The sequence below is a fragment of the Corvus cornix genome, chromosome 13, assembly GCF_000738735.6.
Source record: "Corvus cornix cornix isolate S_Up_H32 chromosome 13, ASM73873v5, whole genome shotgun sequence".
Lineage (NCBI taxonomy): Eukaryota > Metazoa > Chordata > Aves > Passeriformes > Corvidae > Corvus > Corvus cornix.
The window spans coordinates 1,499,286-1,517,171 of NC_046343.1; the positions used below are offsets into that span (position 1 = coordinate 1,499,286).

The following is a 17,886-nucleotide window of genomic DNA, read 5'->3' on the forward strand; positions in this document are numbered from 1 at the left end:
TCCATTTATGGCTGCTTTGAGTCTTTTGACTTTTTGCCAGCTTTTTTATTTTGTGGCTGCACATCTTAGCCATGGAACTCTGTCAAATTCTCTCTCTGCATCCAAAGCCTATAATTTCCTCTGCCTTCTCCCCTCTGTCATTCTTGGCAGCAGCAGCAGCTCTGCAGAATTCCAGGGAGTTAGTGAGCCATAGGCTTGTGCAGTCTGGGCCCAGAGCAGAATCCACCAAACAAAACACAACAGTGGTTTACTTTAATCAGCCAGTTCTGGTGGAGGAAAGCTCCTTCTCTTTAATACTGTGCTCCATTTATTGCCAGTCATCTGCCGAAGTGTTTCACAGCACTCCCCTTGTGGGCAGAGCTTGGTGTGTTTTTCCTGCTCACATAAAATGAAGCTGCCCTTGGTGAACCACTTGATTTTATTTGTCAGACTCCTGGGATGGGATCACTTTCCCTGTGTGTAGGGAGGGAGGGAGTAACTCGAAGGAACCCACACTCCTGACTGGGGCCTCTCTGATGACTATAAATATATCTAATAGTTCCCAGGAAGTCTTTGGATCAGAAGAGAAAGCTCCATGGAAATAGGTCAGGGAAAGTTTTATGGACGCTATGGAAAAATGCAGATTCCTGTGTCTTGATAAAAAATGTTATCCTGTGACCTAACACTCTGATTTTATCCGTGGGCTCACAGTCGGGCACTCCAGAAGCACTGGCAGCGTTTATGAACGCTTTGAGCAGCGCAGCCGCTGTGGGGAGGGAAGGGTTGGGCTCCGGCGCCAGGGGAGGCCTGGCTGTGCCTGCACCTCTGCAGAGGTGGTTCTGTGCTGCAGAGCTGGGGCCAGCAGGATCCCCTCAGCCCTCCATTCCCTGCTGGAATACACAAACTTCCTGCTGGGAAGTAAAGATGAGCTCTGACCTGAGGTTTCAGGTGTTAACTGGGACTGGGCCCCGTTCCCCACAGCCAGGGCTGTGGGATGGGAGTCCCTGTCCTGTCCAGCTGGAGAATTCCTCTCTCCAGGTCTTTTGTCAGAGTTTTTGTTTCCTGCTCCAGTGTCTTCCCTGTGTAACCTCAGTCCATTAGATTTTGCTTTAAAGGGTTTCCTTCCTTTCAGTTGTTTGCAATTTCTTTCTGAAGCAGACCTTTAGAAGCTGCTGCTCTAAATAACCTGGGAGTTGAAAGTAGGGCTTTTTTTTTAAATCTCTGAGTTTCTTAAAGGAATACATATCCAGTAGATGGCAAGGGAGTTGGAAAAAGTTGCGCATCGAGCCATAACACCTCATTAAAGTGCACTTAGCTGAGAGCCAGTGCTCTGCCTCTGAAATGGGAAGTTGACTCAAGCGAGGAATTAGGCAGGTGTGTTCTGCAGAATTCCCAATCCGTGTGCTGCTGGAAGGGGTGCCAGTTCCCCATCCCATGCTCCCCCAGTGCTGTGGCTCTGGAAATGTGGAGTTTGTGGCCTTTGTTTCTTTTTTCACTCAGTTTGTTGATTTGGCTGAGCTGCCAGTGGCAAAAAGCAACCAGGGATTCACACCTGCCTCCTCCTACCTGTGTAAATGATAAAAAATGGATTTATTTTGAAGGAAGTGTGGCTGTTGCTTTCTGCTGAAGTCACAAGACTTCTCTCCATCTTTGCTTTGCTCTTTAATTTTTTTTAGATTATTTTTATTGTCCCTTCCTTTCAGTTAGTAAAGATCAGAGGTACTTGAAATACCTCCCAAGGAAATCTCCTTATGAAGTTCCCCATCCACAAAATTCTTGTTCAATGCATTGTTCCATTTTTGAAATACAATGCTGAGGGAAATTGAAAACATCTCAAGGGTGCTTTGCTGTGTAAAGCTTTCGTGTGTTTAAAAACTTCCTTCTGTAAATTGCCTCTGTAACCACTGCCTGGCACTGGCTTGGTGTGAGGGAAAACCAGGTCACAGGTGTACCAGGAAAAATGGAATTCATTGTTGAATTGTAGTTCTGGTTTGCCATTGCCAGAGCACGTAAGTAAAATGCATGTACAGAACTAGAAATTAAAAATATTGGACTCGATTTGTTTTTCTGGGGCCGTCATTGTCCTCATTTTGAAATGAGGTCAGGAAGGTCCTATTTTAAACAGGCACTCAAGCCTGGAAGGGGGTTTGCAGTGGCTCAGTAGCCTCTGTGTGTTTGTTAAAACAATGGTTTAGGATTTCAAACAAGTTCATAATCTGCTGTGTCTTGGGAGTCAGAATTGGGGTTTCTGGAATGGGAATACTGAGGATGATACAAGTGCTAAAATTTGCAAGGCTTTGTCTTTCCTGGCTGGTTTTATAGGAGACTGGGAAGGAATTGTTCCCTGGGAGGGTGGGCAGGCCCTGGCACAGGGTGCCCAGAGCAGCTGGGGCTGCCCCTGGATCCCTGGCAGTGCCCAAGGCCAGGCTGGACATTGGGGCTTGGAGCAGCCTGGGACAGTGGGAGGTGTCCCTGCCATGGCAGGGCTGGCACTGGGTGGGCTTTGAGGTCCCTTGCAGCCCATCCTGTAAATCTATAATGTCATCTTTTACTGGCTTTTGTCTGATCTCCTGGAGATTTGGCTGTTCCAGGCTGGAATGCTGTGCTGTCTGCCCAGGCTGGGGTTACCAGGGACCCACATGGAGCCTTTGGGGCAGAGTGTGCAGAGCTGGTCACAGTTTAAACCTTACCTTGTCCCCAAGGCTCCTTTGTGGCTGAGAGTATTTTTTGTTGAGAGGTTTTCCTTGTTCCCATTGCTGTGTGTGCCTGGAGAAGGGAAAGGACGAGAAAAGAGTTGGAAAGAAAACGCTTCAAACAGCAGCAGAGTTTGTGTGTGTATGAGGAGCATAAACAAACATCCTGAACAGTTCCTCTCCATCCTAAACACAGAGGAGGAGGGGATTTAGGGAAGTCACACAGGGATTTGGGACTTTCAGCCCTGATGTGCCCTTAGGAACAGCAGGAAGTGGGCGAGGAAGAGGAGTGTGACGGTCTCCTCACCTGGGCTGCCCCTGGGCCCAGAGAAGAATCCCTTTTTTTGCTTGTTGCTATTTTTTCCCCTTTTCCAGAGATTAAGTGTCATCCATTAGGTAGAAGGAATACCTTCCTTACAGCCTGCTTTTTTGTACCTTAAAATTCTCACTGAAAAAAACCCACTTGTGATCTTTTATTCCCCCAGGAGTCCCAGCAGTCCACTTTTGGCACTGGAGAACAGAGTGAGTACATGAAACTTCCTGGAATGTGTTGAATGCTTTTGTTGCCATTCGGTGTTCTCAGCATCTCCTCAGATGTCAGGGGTTTTAGGAAATGAGGTTTTCCAGACTGGTCACAGGATGGAGTCTGACTTCAACTTTTCTCTGCTTTCTCAAGTTTTAAGCTGTTAAACAGTTGCTTGATTTTCTTTTGCATTTCTTGGTCAGATCTTGGAAGTTATCACTGAGTTGGAAGGGTGGTATGTTCTAGAAAAAAAAAAAGTGTTTTTAATTGCTCTAATTCTTCACAAAATGCCTCTATGGTTGACTGAATTGAAAATAACTGAGTATTAAGCCAAAACACTTTAGAAAACCCAACTCCCTGCTCAGGGACATATTAGAAACCAAAATAGTGCTTTTGCTTTTATTTCAGTAGAAGAAGCACATGGCAGTTTCACTGTTCATTTTCACTTTGACATTTTAAAATCAAGAGAGAGAACTGGTCAAGAACTTCTATCATGTGAATCCTTCTATCCTTGAATTTCTTGCACTTTTGGACTTTAGACAAAAGCATCTTTTATTTCTTAAAACTATGTCATTATTTTGAATGTTGCTGAAATGAACACAAAACTCGGGTAAATACCAGGTAAAATTGAATTAAATTTGTGCTGTTACCTTCCCAAAGTCCTTCCATTCCCTCTTGGAGTGATTAAACAGCTTAAATAGTAAAAGAAGAATGGTTTATTCTTAGATATTCACAAGCAGCTTAATCTGAACACCTGATACAGTGGGGAATTAAGGAAACAAATTGAAGCTTAATTCCATAATGCTAAACCATAGGCTCACGTTATAGGAGCAGCTGGACTTTGGGTGCGGAAAAGAAGAGCCAAGGTTAATTAAACACAGAGCCAGTTTCCTGTGTCTGTTTGGATTTTCTGGAGAGCTTTTAACAGCCTCAGTTCTTGCTTTTGTTGAGCTGCACTCAGTTGTTTACCAGAATTAAATGAAAGGGAAGGGAAAAAACCCCAGACTGAAAAGCAGACTTAATCAGGGTGTACTCCTGCTGTCAGAATTGGTGTGTGAGCTGGATTTTGGGATGTGGAGCTTCTCATCCATCGGAAGCTGTGTGGGGATCTGGAGCAGTCAGAGCTCAGCAGATGGATCTGTATCCCATATCCTGCATGTAAAAGGCAGTAGTTTCATCTTGGTAGGAGCAGAACAGTTTTTCACAGCATTAATAACAAATTATTGTTGTATTGGTTTAGACAGCAATGATTTAAATGATTTCTCTATTTTCTTGATTAAATTATTTGCTGTATTTGGTGTTTTGCCTCTGTATTCCCTCCCTCCCTCAGCCTGGGGGAGGTTGTACCTGGTGTCACCTGGGTGCTGCTCCCTCCTGTCCCCTCCCATGGCCTTGCTTTATCCATCCCTGCATCCTTGTGGCAGCTTTGGGGTGACTTCTCCTGCTGTGCCTGAGTTTTCAGCTGTGCTTTTTTTTCTTTTCTTCTCCTAGAACGATACAATCCCTCATCCAAAACATCCAATGGTCATCAATCCAAATCGTAAGTGGCTGCTGAGAAAACATTGCACAAACAATAGTGGGATTTTAAGAGATTTAGGAAATAGTGTTCGCTAGAGTGTGGCAGTTCTTGCACAGGCACTCCAGCATCCTTCTCCTTGGCTGGCAGGAAAAGGGGATCATATCCCAGCAGGTTTTTTGGGACAATAAACCCAATACTGCTCACTGGAGTGAGTAAAAAATGGCCCAAGCTGCCTTTCTGCTCCTGTGTTTTCCTGTCAGCTGCCAGGAGAGGAGCAGGAGTTTGGACCTTGGAATTGGCCTGGGAACCAGAAAGGGATCAGCAGGACAGGATGGGATGGGACCTAACAGGCCTTGCAGAGCTGTCAGCTGGAGGTTGCACAAGTTCAGGATGAGGAAAGGTTTTGTATTGGAGGAGACAGAAAACTGGGTCTGGGATCTTGTGAGGTTTGTTCTGCTCAGTCTTTCACTCCCTGACAAACGTTTTGCGCACAGACCCAGCAGCACAGAAAAACCCAAAGGCAACTGGAATGTTCTGCATGGCTGCAGTCCATCTTCCAGACTTAAAAATCAATGATACGCAGTTAAAAGATTGTTTCCAAATAAATATGCCCATAAAAATAAGTATTTACCAGCTGATTGTATGCTAATGAAGGTTGTAGACTCTGAAAACTGACTGGGTTAGTGACATTCCTCAGGTAACTTTTGTTGGGATGCACTCACAGGATTCAGCCTGCGGCTTCTGCCACAGAATTGGCAAGATGGAAAAGTACCTTACCTATGGGAAAGAAATAAAACAGAAGAAACCCCCTTTCATTCATACAAACTTACAGTCAGTGTCCCAAACCCGGGCAGTTTAGGGAGGTGCTGAGAGGGAACCGTGCTATTCCCAGGGCTGGGAATGGGAGAACCCCTGAGAACAAGAGGCAGCCCTGGACACCTGCTGAGCTGGGATGCAGGAGAAGGAAGTTTAAATGATGTTTACTGTGACAATACAACTTCAAATATATATATTTTTTTTTTAAGTGATTATCATCTGGTAAAGAAAACCCTTAAAAGGAGATAAATGCATCCTTTGTAAAATGATAGCAGTGACCAATAGTTCAGGAATGAGCTCCTAGATTTTGATGTTCCTGTTCAGATCATTGGTAGAGCAGCTCACTGTGAAACTCAGGAGAGTCACACTTCTAATCCTTTCTCATTTTCTCTCTGCAGATGTGAATCGAACCAGACAGAGTAAGATGTTTTATTCTTATCATCAAATGTTTCCCAATAATCACAAAGGCCCTGTACCCTGCTGTGTGTTTTCACTGTGCTCGTGTATTCTCAGTCTTGTGAAACTGTGTGTGTGTGACTACCAGCAGTAATTATGGCTTTGAATAATAATAATTAATGATGGCTTAGGACAGTTGCACTGCTGCCATGAGACACCACGAGACAGGAAGCAGCCACTGGGGTTGGCTTTCTTTATTCCATTTCAAACACAATTCTTGGCCATGGTGTGTGCGAAGTTGAACATTTACCAGTTACCTCCTCCCACACCAGTAAATTGTGTCAAATTTCCTTTCTAAATTTAACAGAATGGACTCAGGAGCCAAAGTACCTGAATCCTCATTCTTCTCTGAAGAATGACTCAACTCACCATTCTTAACCATGAAACCTGTGAGTGGTGTCTGGTGGCTCTCACCCACGCAGCCTCTGCAGGATAAACAGTGCCATGTTGAAATCCAGCAGAATGCTTTGGAAGTAATTAAAGTACTTGGAAAAACTTGTCTCACTTTCTCCCTTTTCCCTTAGTATGTTGAAAGATGACTTAAAACTTAGCAGTAGTGAAGACAGCGATGGAGAGCAGGTATGTTCCTTGAATCACTTCCCAAAACACTGCACCCGTGCGTGGGCCAGCCCCAGGCAGGGATGAGTGGCCCAGCAGCAAACTGGGCAGCTTGGCAGATCTGTGATTAAGAAATTAAAATCTAATGGAATGTTTTTAGGCAAACCTCAGGTATTCCTAAATGTAATCTTGGTGGAAATTTTGTGCAAATAAATTGAAGTTTTGTGTTTTGTGGAAAGAGTTTGCTTTTACCTAGAAATTCTTATTAACTGATTTCACGTGGGCCTTCTCTGAACATCAAATGACAATAGTGCACTTAAAGCTTATATAATGGCTCCTTAATTAAAGATAAACCCCTCTGTGTTCTACCGTCCCACTACAGAGCTCATGGTGTGAGTGTCAGTGTGCGTTGGTGCTCTGGGACCGTTTGGGGTGACAAGGGGCTGTATCTGTCCCTGGGAGTACAGCTGCACCTTTTTTTTTTATCCAAAACTCTCTTTTTTACTCTTTTCAGGATTAACTTTGTGCAGCTTCTGCCAGACTGGCACATGCTAAATAAAAATAGAATGTTTGTGCTGCCCAGTAACCTCCACTGCTCTGGGGTTTCTTTTATTCCTGTTCCAAGTTCTGGTACTTGATTTTTTTTCTTCAGGTGGAAAACTTGGAGATAATACATTTAGTTGGTTAATTCCAAGTACCCTGGGCACCTCAGGAAAATCATTGTGAAATGCTGATTCAAAAAGGTGGAAACAGAATATTAATTAGTGGTAGAAATGGGAACTCTCAAAACTGTAGTCAAAATACAGAGATTTGTGCTGAAAACTTGGAGAAAATAACTCTGCTTTTCTTTCTGTGTAAGGAAAATGCAGATAAATTTAAACTACTGCAAGTAACGAATTTTTAAAAAATCAAAGGCTCTAAATCGATGTTTTGCAACTTAATGGTATATACAAGCCTAAAATAGCTTCTAGAAGCTTCACGCTCTTGTTTTTAATTGCAGGACTGCGATAAGACAGTGCCAAGGAGCACACCTGGAAGGTAGGAATTCCTGGGGGATTGCAGCATAGGCAGCACAGTGGGGATGTTCAGCCCAGTCAGCACTCCTGGCTTGGTCTCATTGCCAAAATTCATCTTTGTCCTTTGGCTTGTACTAAAGAAAAAGGTGATGAGAATTTAATCAATGATTAAATAATGTAAATACTAAATATATCCTGCAAACGAGACTGACCACTTTGGGAAGGGGCAGCACCCAGAGGCTGTTTGTTTCCAGGCTGAACCACGTTCACTTACACTGAATTTTCTCGTGAATGGTGATTAAAATGTTACATTTTGTTACTTCTAATGTAATTAATGTTACATTAATGTTACTTCTAAAGGATTTTAAGGATGTACTTGTGCCTCACGTAATGCTTGGTTTCCCTCCTTCTTGTTGCAGTAATTCTGAGCCTTCCCAGCACAACAGTGAAGGAGCAGATAACTCCAGGGATGACTCGAGCAGCCACAGCGGCTCCGAGAGCAGCTCTGGCTCCGACTCGGAGAGCGAGAGCAGCTCCAGTGACAGCGAGGCCAACGAGCCATCCCAGAGTGCATCCCCCGAGGTAGGGCTGCCAGGGCCTGCCCTTCAGCAGCTTGGCTCTCATCCTGACATTGACAGCACAAAAGTTCAATAAATTTTCTCACATTGTTGAGAGAAAATAGACCGACCAACATGGGCTCGCTCGCTGTCAGGCTGCGCCATTCTGCTGCAGTCCCTGTGGTGGATGTGACAATTCTCTAGATAAGCCCACACTGGACGTTTGATTTGAGGTGGTTTTTACCACCAGTTGTCTGTTGGAGAGCAGAGTTGGATATGGTATCAGAGCCCTAAAAACTGATGGCATCAAATATTGCCTGTTGATAGCAGCTGCTCTAGGCAGAGGGAAAATTTGTATTACTTGTGCCTGTATTTCGTTTATTTGTCTCAGGTTTTGGGTGTACCTGGTGCTTTGGTGTGCAACATCCTACAGCTGCCACGGGGAAAAGATGGAAGAAATGGGAAATATTTTATCTAACTCTTGTTTTTCACTTTGTTTTTAGCCAGAGCCACCGCCCACAAACAAGTGGCAATTGGATAACTGGTTGAACAAAGTTAATTCCCATAAAGTGTCACCAGCTTCTTCCGTGGACAGCAATATCCCTTCTTCCCAAGGCTACAAGAAAGAGGGACGGGATCAGGGTACAGGGAGTGGGTACACTGATCAAGGTGGATCCAAGGATTCCATTTCTTCTACGCCAGGGAGAGATTCCAAACCCACCCAGAAGGGCTCGGAGAGCAGTCGTGGGAGGCAGAAATCACCTGCCCAGAGCGACAGCTCGACTCAGAGGAGGACTGTAGGCAAAAAACAGCCCAAGAAAGCAGAAAAGACATCTGTGGAAGAGCCCAGAGGAGGTCTTAAAATAGAAAGTGAAACCCCAGTAGACATGGCAACAAATATCCCTTCAAACAGGCACAAGGCAGCCACCAAAGGCTCCAGGAAACCCAATATAAAGAAGGAGCCCAAGTCTTCCCCTCGGCCTACAACAGAGAAAAAGAAATACAAGGCTTCAAGCAAATCTGCCCAGAAATCCAGGGAATTCATCGAAACAGATACCTCATCCTCTGATTCAGATGAAAATGAGAGTCTGCCTCCTTCCTCACAAACACCCAAATACTCTGAGAGCAATAGGACTCCTGTTAAATCTTCCATGGAGGAGGATGACAGCTTTTTTCGGCAAAGAATGTTCTCTCCTATGGAAGAGAAAGAGCTTCTGTCCCCACTGAGTGATCCTGATGAAAGGTACCCACTCATTGTGAAGATTGACCTGAGCCTCTTATCCAGGATACCAGGGAAGCCTTACAAGGACGCCGACGCTGCCAAGACAGAGAAGAAGAGCGCTCCGGAGAAACACGCCCGGGAATCCCAGAAACAGCCCTCAGACAAGAGCTCCACAAAAGGCAAAAGGAAACACAAGCAGGTGAGGACTCTGGAGACATTTCCCTGTTTTCTCAGCCCTCAGAGCATTGAGTACCCCAAAATCCAGGTCACGCCTCAGGGTAGGGACTGAGCCGTGCAGGAGTGGCTTTGCTGCCTTGTGTAGAGCAGCTGGATCATCCCCATGCTTTTCCAGGAGAGACTGTTGGGATTTTCCTTTGGAAACACCTGTAGGAGTGTCAGCCCTGTAGCCAGAGCTCAGGGAGGTCACAGATCCTGTGCCCCTGAGCTCTGCATCCAGCCCTCTCCTGCCTCCCTGGAACCAGCCCCTGGTGCTCTGCAGGCCAACTCAGGCAGCTGATCCCGAAGGAAAATCCACCTGGAAAAAAACCCAAAAGTCAGTTTTCAGCTGGATCAGCTCCCTGAGCCATGGAATTGCCTGTTGCTAGGATAAGGGATGAGGCAGGACTGGCCTGGGGCATGGCAGCAGCAGAAAACATCTCAGGTGCTGCTTTACTGAGAGAGGGGATCTCTCCATAATAATAATTAATCTTTTCCAAAAAAGCATTTCATCTTTCCAACTAGAAGTAAAAAGCAGGAATGGCTGGGGGGCAGTAAAATGGGCAGGAGGAGTCAGTGGGGGAACTGAATAGAGGGAATACCCATGGAGGGGGGAGTGTGAGAAGTCAATGCTGGTGTAATTTTAAACTGCTTTTTGAAAGCTCAGCAAGGGACACTCTGTATAAAGGGCAAACCTGGAGCTGTCAGATGGGCTCAGAGATCCAGGGAGTCTGGTTTCCATGAATTTAGGCCTGTGAGGCCCTGGGGCAGGGATTCAAAAATCCCTGTGCTGCTCTGGATGTCATTCTGAAAATTCCCCTTTGCCATGTCAAAGGGATCTGACAGCAGTTGGGAGACTCTGTTGATATCTGCAGTCCCAGGATTCTGGGAGATCATTCCCAGAGTCATTGGAGGAGGTGGGTCATTGCAGTTACACCAGTTTCCTACTGAGCAACCAAAGTAAACTTGATCACTTGCTGAAGTCAGTGTCATGCAGGAGCCCTGACATGTAACTGCAAACAGATTTATCCCGTGCTGTTCCTAAGATTCCTCTTTTGTCTGGGTAGGGAAATGAAGCGAGAGAATGAGCTGCTTTTGTCAAATGGGAATAACTGAGCAGTACAGTGAACAATTACCTTTTGGAGGTGTTACTGTGTAACTCCTGCTGTTCCTGGGAATGCACTCACATGTTCCAGTGGGCCTGAATTCCCGGACTTCTCTCTCTTTGGTCACTTTTGCCTTTCACCACACATTTGGAATTACAGCGTTAAAGATCTGTGCTCTCACATCCAAACCACAAAGCTTTGGTGAGACCAGTTAAATTTAGGCCTTATCCCAGGAAATGGTGGTGGTTGAATGCTGTGAAGCCTCAGGTCACTCTGATGCTTCCTGAGAGGATGGAAACCTGTGTGGGGCAAGGACAGGACCCCTTCCCACCCCTGCAGTTTTAGGTTTGTGCTCCAAGCACAAGTGGCACCACTTGATTTTCTACATTTCCTGGGTTTCCTTGCTCACAATTCTCAGGTTTCAGCATCAGTAACAAATGAAGACCTTTGGGGTTTGTTACCAAATGTTTTATTCTGTGAGGCCCCATTTTCTCTCTTACTCACTGTATTGATCCCTCCAGTGCTTGATGAAGACAGCATAGAAATTTACCTTCAAGACCCTGTGACTTGAGGATTAAATTGATATAAATACCTACTCTTCAACATCTCTGAGCTGACTTAAATAGATTGATTAGATTTTTACCCTTTCCTGGCATTCATCAGACACCTCTGTAGACCCTAGACATCAAATCTGTCTCCTGATCCTGCCAAAGCCTTTGGCAGATTTTCCTGGGATTTCGTGCTGATAATTTATCTGTGCTGAAATGAACAACTTGGCTGTTGCTGATTTTATCAGGCTGCCATTTAGTAGCCAGACTGGGATTTTCATTTTGTTCCAATAGCAGGGTCTGGTAAGGGTTTGCTAAGGATGAGCTGCTGCAGACCATGGTTTTGGGGTCTGTATTTAACTGTGAAACACCTGCTGAATGATGTCTCTCAATGTGAAATATTACACATCAGGGACGTGTAAATGTGGATTTTTGCTGGATGTTTTTCTCATTTGCTTTGCTCAGAACGAGGATGAAAACAGAGCCAGTGAAAGCAAGAAAACGAAACTGGAAGAAAAAGCTCCCTCAGGACACAAGAATTCCAGCAGCAGGGAGTGAGTATCTGCTTTTCCCAGCACTGAGGGTCAGGGTGGCCATGGAGAGGATGGTGTTTGTCTTCCCCCTCTTCTGCTCTCTCCCACCCCAAGTTTTCCTCAAATAATTGGTAAAATTTCATTTTTTTCTTATCCTTCAAACAAATTTACTTCAGAGCTTCTACAAGCAATTGGTGGAAATGAATTTCCATCCCCAAAAACACTGGCCAAGGACAATTGTGCTCCTTAACAAAGTGAGGTGACCCCTCCTGTGAAGGGAATATTTCCTTCCTGGTTTTCTCTAATACACAGTGGGGCTTGGGTTTGGTCTAGAAATCAAAATCTCTGCTTTTAAATTAACCCCATCTGGTAATTCTCTATTTAGCAAGTTTTAAACTGGGAATAAATTCCTGAACTGGCTTTCTTTGGGAAGCTGATGGCACTGAGCTCTGGATCCATGGATTTAGCCTCCCATCTCCTTGGTTTATTAGTGCAAGAAAAGTGTGAGCAATACAGAATTAGCAGCTCAGTACCATTGTTTAGTATGTTATTTCTGCATTTGCCACGCTCTTTGCAACACCTATTGTGCCTTTATTTGATTGATTCCTTGGTCAGTGTTAATCCACAGGAAAGATTAAATTTTTTCCACTGCTTTTTAAAACTTCTGTTTCAGTTCAAGCAACTGAAAACTGGTGCAATTGTGTCATGGAAAATATTCCTGTCCAGTGAGCAAAGCTGTGAGAAGCTGCAGCACTTTGGGTGCTACAACTCTTGTTTGGCCCTTCTGAATTAAACAGTGTCTTACTGTTTGTTAGGAAACAGCTGTAGAATTAATGGATACATTCCTAGTTTGCTTTTTTACCTGATACTTGATTTTTTTCTGGTATTTGCTTGGTTGCCAGTGCAGTTCTCTGAAGGACATTTAATTAAATGAAACTGTGATTTTCTAGCCATAATGTGTAGAAATAATACTGATGGGAAGGCAGGAACAGCCAACAGCATCCCTCAGCAGCCAGGTGAGAGTGTCCTGAAAGGCTGTGCTGGGGAAGTTTCCCATTCCCTGGGTTCCAGAGGTTTATCTGGAGCATCTTTCCCTGGAGCTGTGGGCTGGCTGCTGTGCACAGACAGCCTGGCGCTGGCATTGGCTCCCACTGCTGAAATTGGGAGGGTTTGGGGTGGTTTTTCTACAGAACTGGTGCAGGGGTGTGGTTTTATGGTTAGAACTTGTCTGGTTTTGCCTGTGTTTTCAGGTCAGAACGAATAGAATGGGGAAAACAAGTTCAGTCTGGCTTTGGAGAAACCTATTCACTGAGAGGATTCTTCTGCTTTTCTCCAAAGCTGGGTCTGACAGTAAAAATCTTGGGGGGAGGAAAGGTGTTTAGTTTAAGATTTAAAAATCAAACTTCTGTTTATATTTTTTTGGGGGGTTGTTTTTGTTTGGTTTGGTTTTGGTTTTGGCTTTGTTTGTAAAGCCCAGAAACCCAAACCCTGAGTTTGTTCCTCTTTTCCAGGTCTTCTAAGCCAAGTGCTGTTAAAGAAAAGGATTTGCTGCCCTCCCCTGCTGCCCCAGCCCTGCAGAAGGATTCCAAGCAGGAACATGGCTCCAGGAAGAGAACAGTCAGTCAATCCTCATCCCTAAAATCCAGCAGCAACCCAGGCAAGGAGAGCAGCAGTGGCAGCAAGAGCAGCTCCTCTTCCAAGCAGAAGAAGACAGAGGGGAAGGGGTCCAGCAGTGCCAAGGAAGCCAAGGTAGAGGGCTGGTTCTGTCCTGATCTTGTCTTTGCTTTTTAGTTTGATCTAAACATCCATTTGCAGTTCAGTTTAAAATGCCATTAGTTTGAGATGCACATTGTTTCCTGTCACAGAGCTCAAGTGCCTTGGAAGGCCGTAAATGAGGAGACAACTTGGAGAGAGTGTGGAATAGGAATGCTTATCCTGCCAAATTCCTGTGTTAATGGAGGAATGGGTTTAGTCATCCCCTGGTGACTGGTGCTGCCTGTTTGTTGTTGCGGTGGTTCATAAGAACATCACTGGAAAGCTGTCTGCACACTGGAAATGGAGCTGTGAGGCTGCTCTTGGCTCCTCAGAGCAGATACACAACTTGGCCTGGTTTTTAAGGAGAGCAGGAGCTCAGTCTGTGCTCAGTGCTGGGATGGGAAGCTCTGGCTCTCATTTTATGACATTGTAGAGAGATTATTTCAGTTCCAGCTCAGCAATTTACAGAGCTCTCTGTGGCTGGAGAGGAGGAAACATGGATGGTTATGGGGGTGATGCAGAAAATGGTTGGTAAGAGATTTAGGTTGGGAAGATCAATGTGATGGAATTTTAAAATACAAATGTCCCTAAGCCAGCTGTTAATCTGTGATACCTTTGTTGTTTTATACTTCAGGTGTGCTTACTCATGCTTTTCTCAGAGGAGTAGCTGCTCCTGTGGGGTTTTTTCAAGGCAAAGGCATTCAGAGAGAGTGTTGTTGATCCTCCTCATCTCTGCTAGAGTAGAAAAACAGGATTTAGAATCAGTGCCAGGGGAGGTGGAGGGAGGCATTTCCTGGCCCTGGGTATGTCTGGAAAGCCTTGGCTGCATCCTCCCCCCTGCAGGGAGGAGCCCCAGCCCAGCCCTGTGGGAGCCTCCTGGGAGCCGAGTTCTTCCAGGTGCTCCAGGGCGGCTCCAGCACCTGCAGCCTGTCCTTCCTACACGGAAAGGGGGAAGCCACGGGGGAATTCATCCAACAAATGCTCTTCTTGTAATCACGGCATGGGTTTCCCTTTCAGGAAAAGATCCTGAACAATTCTTCCAGCTGCCCTCCTGCCTCTGCTCAGGCCACGGAAAGTGTAAAGTCGAGGAGAGCCAAGCTCGTTTTTGATGATAGGTGAGGACAGAAAATTCCCTTTCCATCTGGGGGGGCTCTGGATCTCGAGCACAGGCAGCTCCCCATGGAGGAGAGTTGGCATTTTGCTCCACAGAAAATGTTACACACGAGCTCATTGTCAAAGAAAATACCTTGAAAAGAAAATAAAACAAATATTTCACCATCTCGTGCAGACTTGAGGTTTCAGTTGGGCCAGTTCAGATCTCAGCTGGATCTGAAAGCACTTCTTTAAATCCCCTTTACAGACGAAATTCTGTTTGCACCAAATATGAAATAACTTTCTGCTTAAGAACTTACTTGAAATACTGTTTGAATTACCTGAAACTAGAGAACTAACTAGAAACTACTTTTAACAATTTTGTCATAGTAGTTAACTAATTTAACACATTCCTTTAAACAGGTTTATCAGAGTGTAGCTTGAGTTAGAACAGAAAAAGCCCTGAAATGTGGCAATGTTAAGAAGCTCCAGTCATAAAAGGCCATGTAAGTGGGTGGCTCCAGTCCCTAAATCTGTGTCCTCTCTTGCAGGACTTACTCAGCTGATCATTATTTGCAGGAAGCAAAGAAGCTGAAGCATAATGCAGATGCTTTGGTGAGTGGATCTCCAGTGCCCACCCAGTGTGTGCCCCTGATCCAGGGGTTATTTGCTGCCTTTGCCATTCTCCTGCCCTTCTGTGCTGGAATTTCCTTGCACTTCTTTGCTTTCTGTTCCTGAGCTGTTCCTCCCTCCCCGCAGTCGGACAGGTTCGAGAAGGCCGTGTACTACCTGGATGCTGTCGTGTCCTTCATTGAGTGTGGGAATGCATTGGAGAAAAATGCTCAGGAATCCAAGTCCCCGTTCCCTATGTATTCAGAAACTGTGGAATTAATCAAGTAAGCTTTGCAGAGCTCCTGCAGGGGCGGGTGGGCGGGGGGAGCTCTGGGAATCAGAGCTTCGCGGTGTATGAAAGTTTTACCTCCAGCTTTTGGGATCTGTTGTCATTCCCAGTAGCACTGGAGCAGTGACCAGTTCATTCCAGTTGCTGGGGTTTAAAGCATTTCCAGGAAGGTTGAGGTGGATTCTGCTGAGGCTCTTCAAGTCCCTCTGCAGTGAGTAACCCACGAGGAGCAAAATTATTCTGGTTACTGCTGAGTCAATGTTTTATTCAGGGCTAAGAGATGTTCGTGAAACAGTGGAGACAGCTGAAACTGGAAATTCTGAGAACATGAGTGTTTTGTGAATGATAAATGAAAGTAGTTTTTGTTCGGGGGCTGATCTGCTGCCTTTCTCTGCAGATACACTATGAAACTGAAGAATTACCTGGCCCCGGATGCGACGGCTGCAGATAAAAGGCTGGCAGTGCTTTGGTGAGTGTGCTGGGGCTTCCTACAGTGCCCTCGTGCATTTCACACCTTTTATCTACACAAAATGCTATTTGACACTGAGCCCTTGGCTGTTCCTGAACCAAACACTGCAGATTCCCACTTGGCTGTACACAAAGGTGAAGCTGTGTCTGACTGCTGTGAGTGGGGATGTTGCCAGCAAAGGCCAAGGCTTTGAAACCTTGAAGAGTGACAGCAGAAGGTGCATCCTGAGCACTGAGCCTGGGATAAATCACACTGGGACTGGCTGTGGGGACTGTCAGGAGCCCTGAGGCTGAGGGAGTGGCTGCAGAAGTTGGAGAGGACCAGAACCCTTTGGCTCAGGGGAAGGGAGAGGGAAGGCCCTGGGAGAGGCTCAGGGTGTCCTGGCACAGGTGAACAATAAATGAACCCCTCGTTCCTGGGTGGTGTCTCCCAAGCCCAGCAGCAGCAGCATCACTGAGAATTCCAGTTCCAGGTTGAGGCACACAGAGCTGTTCCAGTTCCCTTCAGAATTTCAAGGTGGTTGTGGATTTTTTGGTTGAGTTACAGCTTGAGAGATGAGTTGGCAGAGAGAACAACATTAAGAACACAGCTGTTGGATCTTTGAAACTCAGAGTTGAGATAAACCTGACATTGGTTTTTGTCCTGTCTTTGGGCAGCCTACGGTGCCAAGCTCTGCTGTACCTGAGGCTTTTCAAACTGAAAAAGGAAAGTGCATTGAAATACTCAAAAACTCTGACTGAACATCTGAAGGTAATTGCATCTGTATTTCCTTAGAACATTAAAGCCTAATGGTATGAAAGCTCTACATCACTTAAAGTTCCCAAATCCAATTTTCGGACTGCTGCATGTGAACACCTGTTTAGAACTGGACTTGCAGGTGTATTAAAGCTGGGCAGAGCTTTAATAACCATAACCCTGCTGGTCCTGGCATGACAACTCTTTATTAATTTGATCTTCTTTAGTAAATGCTGTAGGCTTCAAGGAGAAGGTTGTTTGCAGTGGGATGTTGGCTGGGTTTAGGTAAATTCCTCATGAATTTATCTAAATTTCTGTGCAGCAGATTCTGAAGCTTCCAGCTCTCAATGCTGAGAGGAAACAGGCTCATCACATTCCCAGTCTCTCAGATTTGGGACATCTTTAATTGTTCAATGCCAGTGATAACAGATTCTTTCTATTAAAGGGCTGAAAAAACTGAAGTGTTCCCATAAGGGGCAATGGACTACTCCAATACTTGTTTGTTTTGCTAAAATAATCCCGTAGTTTTTGTCTTAGCCATCAGTAAAAAAGCATATTTCCCCAAATTTCAGTTTACTGTGATATTACTGAGAACATTACGTGAAAGTACAACTACAACAAATAATTTGGTCAAAAAGAACCAATTAAACAACCAGCTAAAATGTACCTCATGAAAGCATAAACACAAATCAGGTGAAATGTGTCTTTTTCCCCACACAGAATTGCTACAATAATTCTCAAGCACCATCACCTGGTATGGGAAGGTGAGTGGTAAAAGCTGTTTTCTGTATTTGTCAACTCAAATTTTTCCTGTGTGCCCAGGGAGCTCAGGGAGCAGCTTTTGGGGTAATTGGGTGTGGATTTTGATCCGTTTTTTGTGTAATTATCAGGAGGTGCTGCAGCTCTGCAGGGTTTGTCAGGCCAAAAAAGGGGCAGCGTGCCACTGACGCACAAGTCACCTATCCCAGGGGGTTTTGGTGTTTAATTTAATGCTTCTCCCCCCAAACAAGAGCGTTAGTAGTGCTGCAAGGCCAGAGGTTACCAGTATTTGCAGGGTTCTCTGTTCCATAGTTTAGCAGTTACTTCTGCTCTTTTAAACCCAATAATGTACCTCTGATAAATTATTCAATGAGTTTAAGGAGGGCACTTCAGATTTCCATTGTGTTAGCTGCAGTAATGTTATATAATGCAA

At 45.1% G+C, this 17,886-nt stretch overlaps 1 protein-coding gene across 1 annotated transcript in view; it reads left to right on the top strand.

Moving 5' to 3' along the window:
- Positions 1 to 17,886, top strand: part of AFF4 (AF4/FMR2 family member 4) — a 47,079-nt gene that overhangs the window by 23,036 nt on the left and 6,157 nt on the right. The window contains exons 6-20 of the mRNA XM_039559926.1: positions 3,158 to 3,194; positions 4,687 to 4,735; positions 5,929 to 5,949; positions 6,511 to 6,565; positions 7,545 to 7,582; positions 7,980 to 8,142; positions 8,621 to 9,538; positions 11,675 to 11,763; positions 13,254 to 13,491; positions 14,515 to 14,612; positions 15,141 to 15,204; positions 15,349 to 15,485; positions 15,888 to 15,959; positions 16,616 to 16,709; positions 17,415 to 17,458. Of these exons, the coding sequence (XP_039415860.1) occupies positions 3,158 to 3,194; positions 4,687 to 4,735; positions 5,929 to 5,949; positions 6,511 to 6,565; positions 7,545 to 7,582; positions 7,980 to 8,142; positions 8,621 to 9,538; positions 11,675 to 11,763; positions 13,254 to 13,491; positions 14,515 to 14,612; positions 15,141 to 15,204; positions 15,349 to 15,485; positions 15,888 to 15,959; positions 16,616 to 16,709; positions 17,415 to 17,458 (2,117 nt within the window). The remainder of the gene's footprint in view (positions 1 to 3,157; positions 3,195 to 4,686; positions 4,736 to 5,928; positions 5,950 to 6,510; positions 6,566 to 7,544; positions 7,583 to 7,979; positions 8,143 to 8,620; positions 9,539 to 11,674; positions 11,764 to 13,253; positions 13,492 to 14,514; positions 14,613 to 15,140; positions 15,205 to 15,348; positions 15,486 to 15,887; positions 15,960 to 16,615; positions 16,710 to 17,414; positions 17,459 to 17,886) is intronic.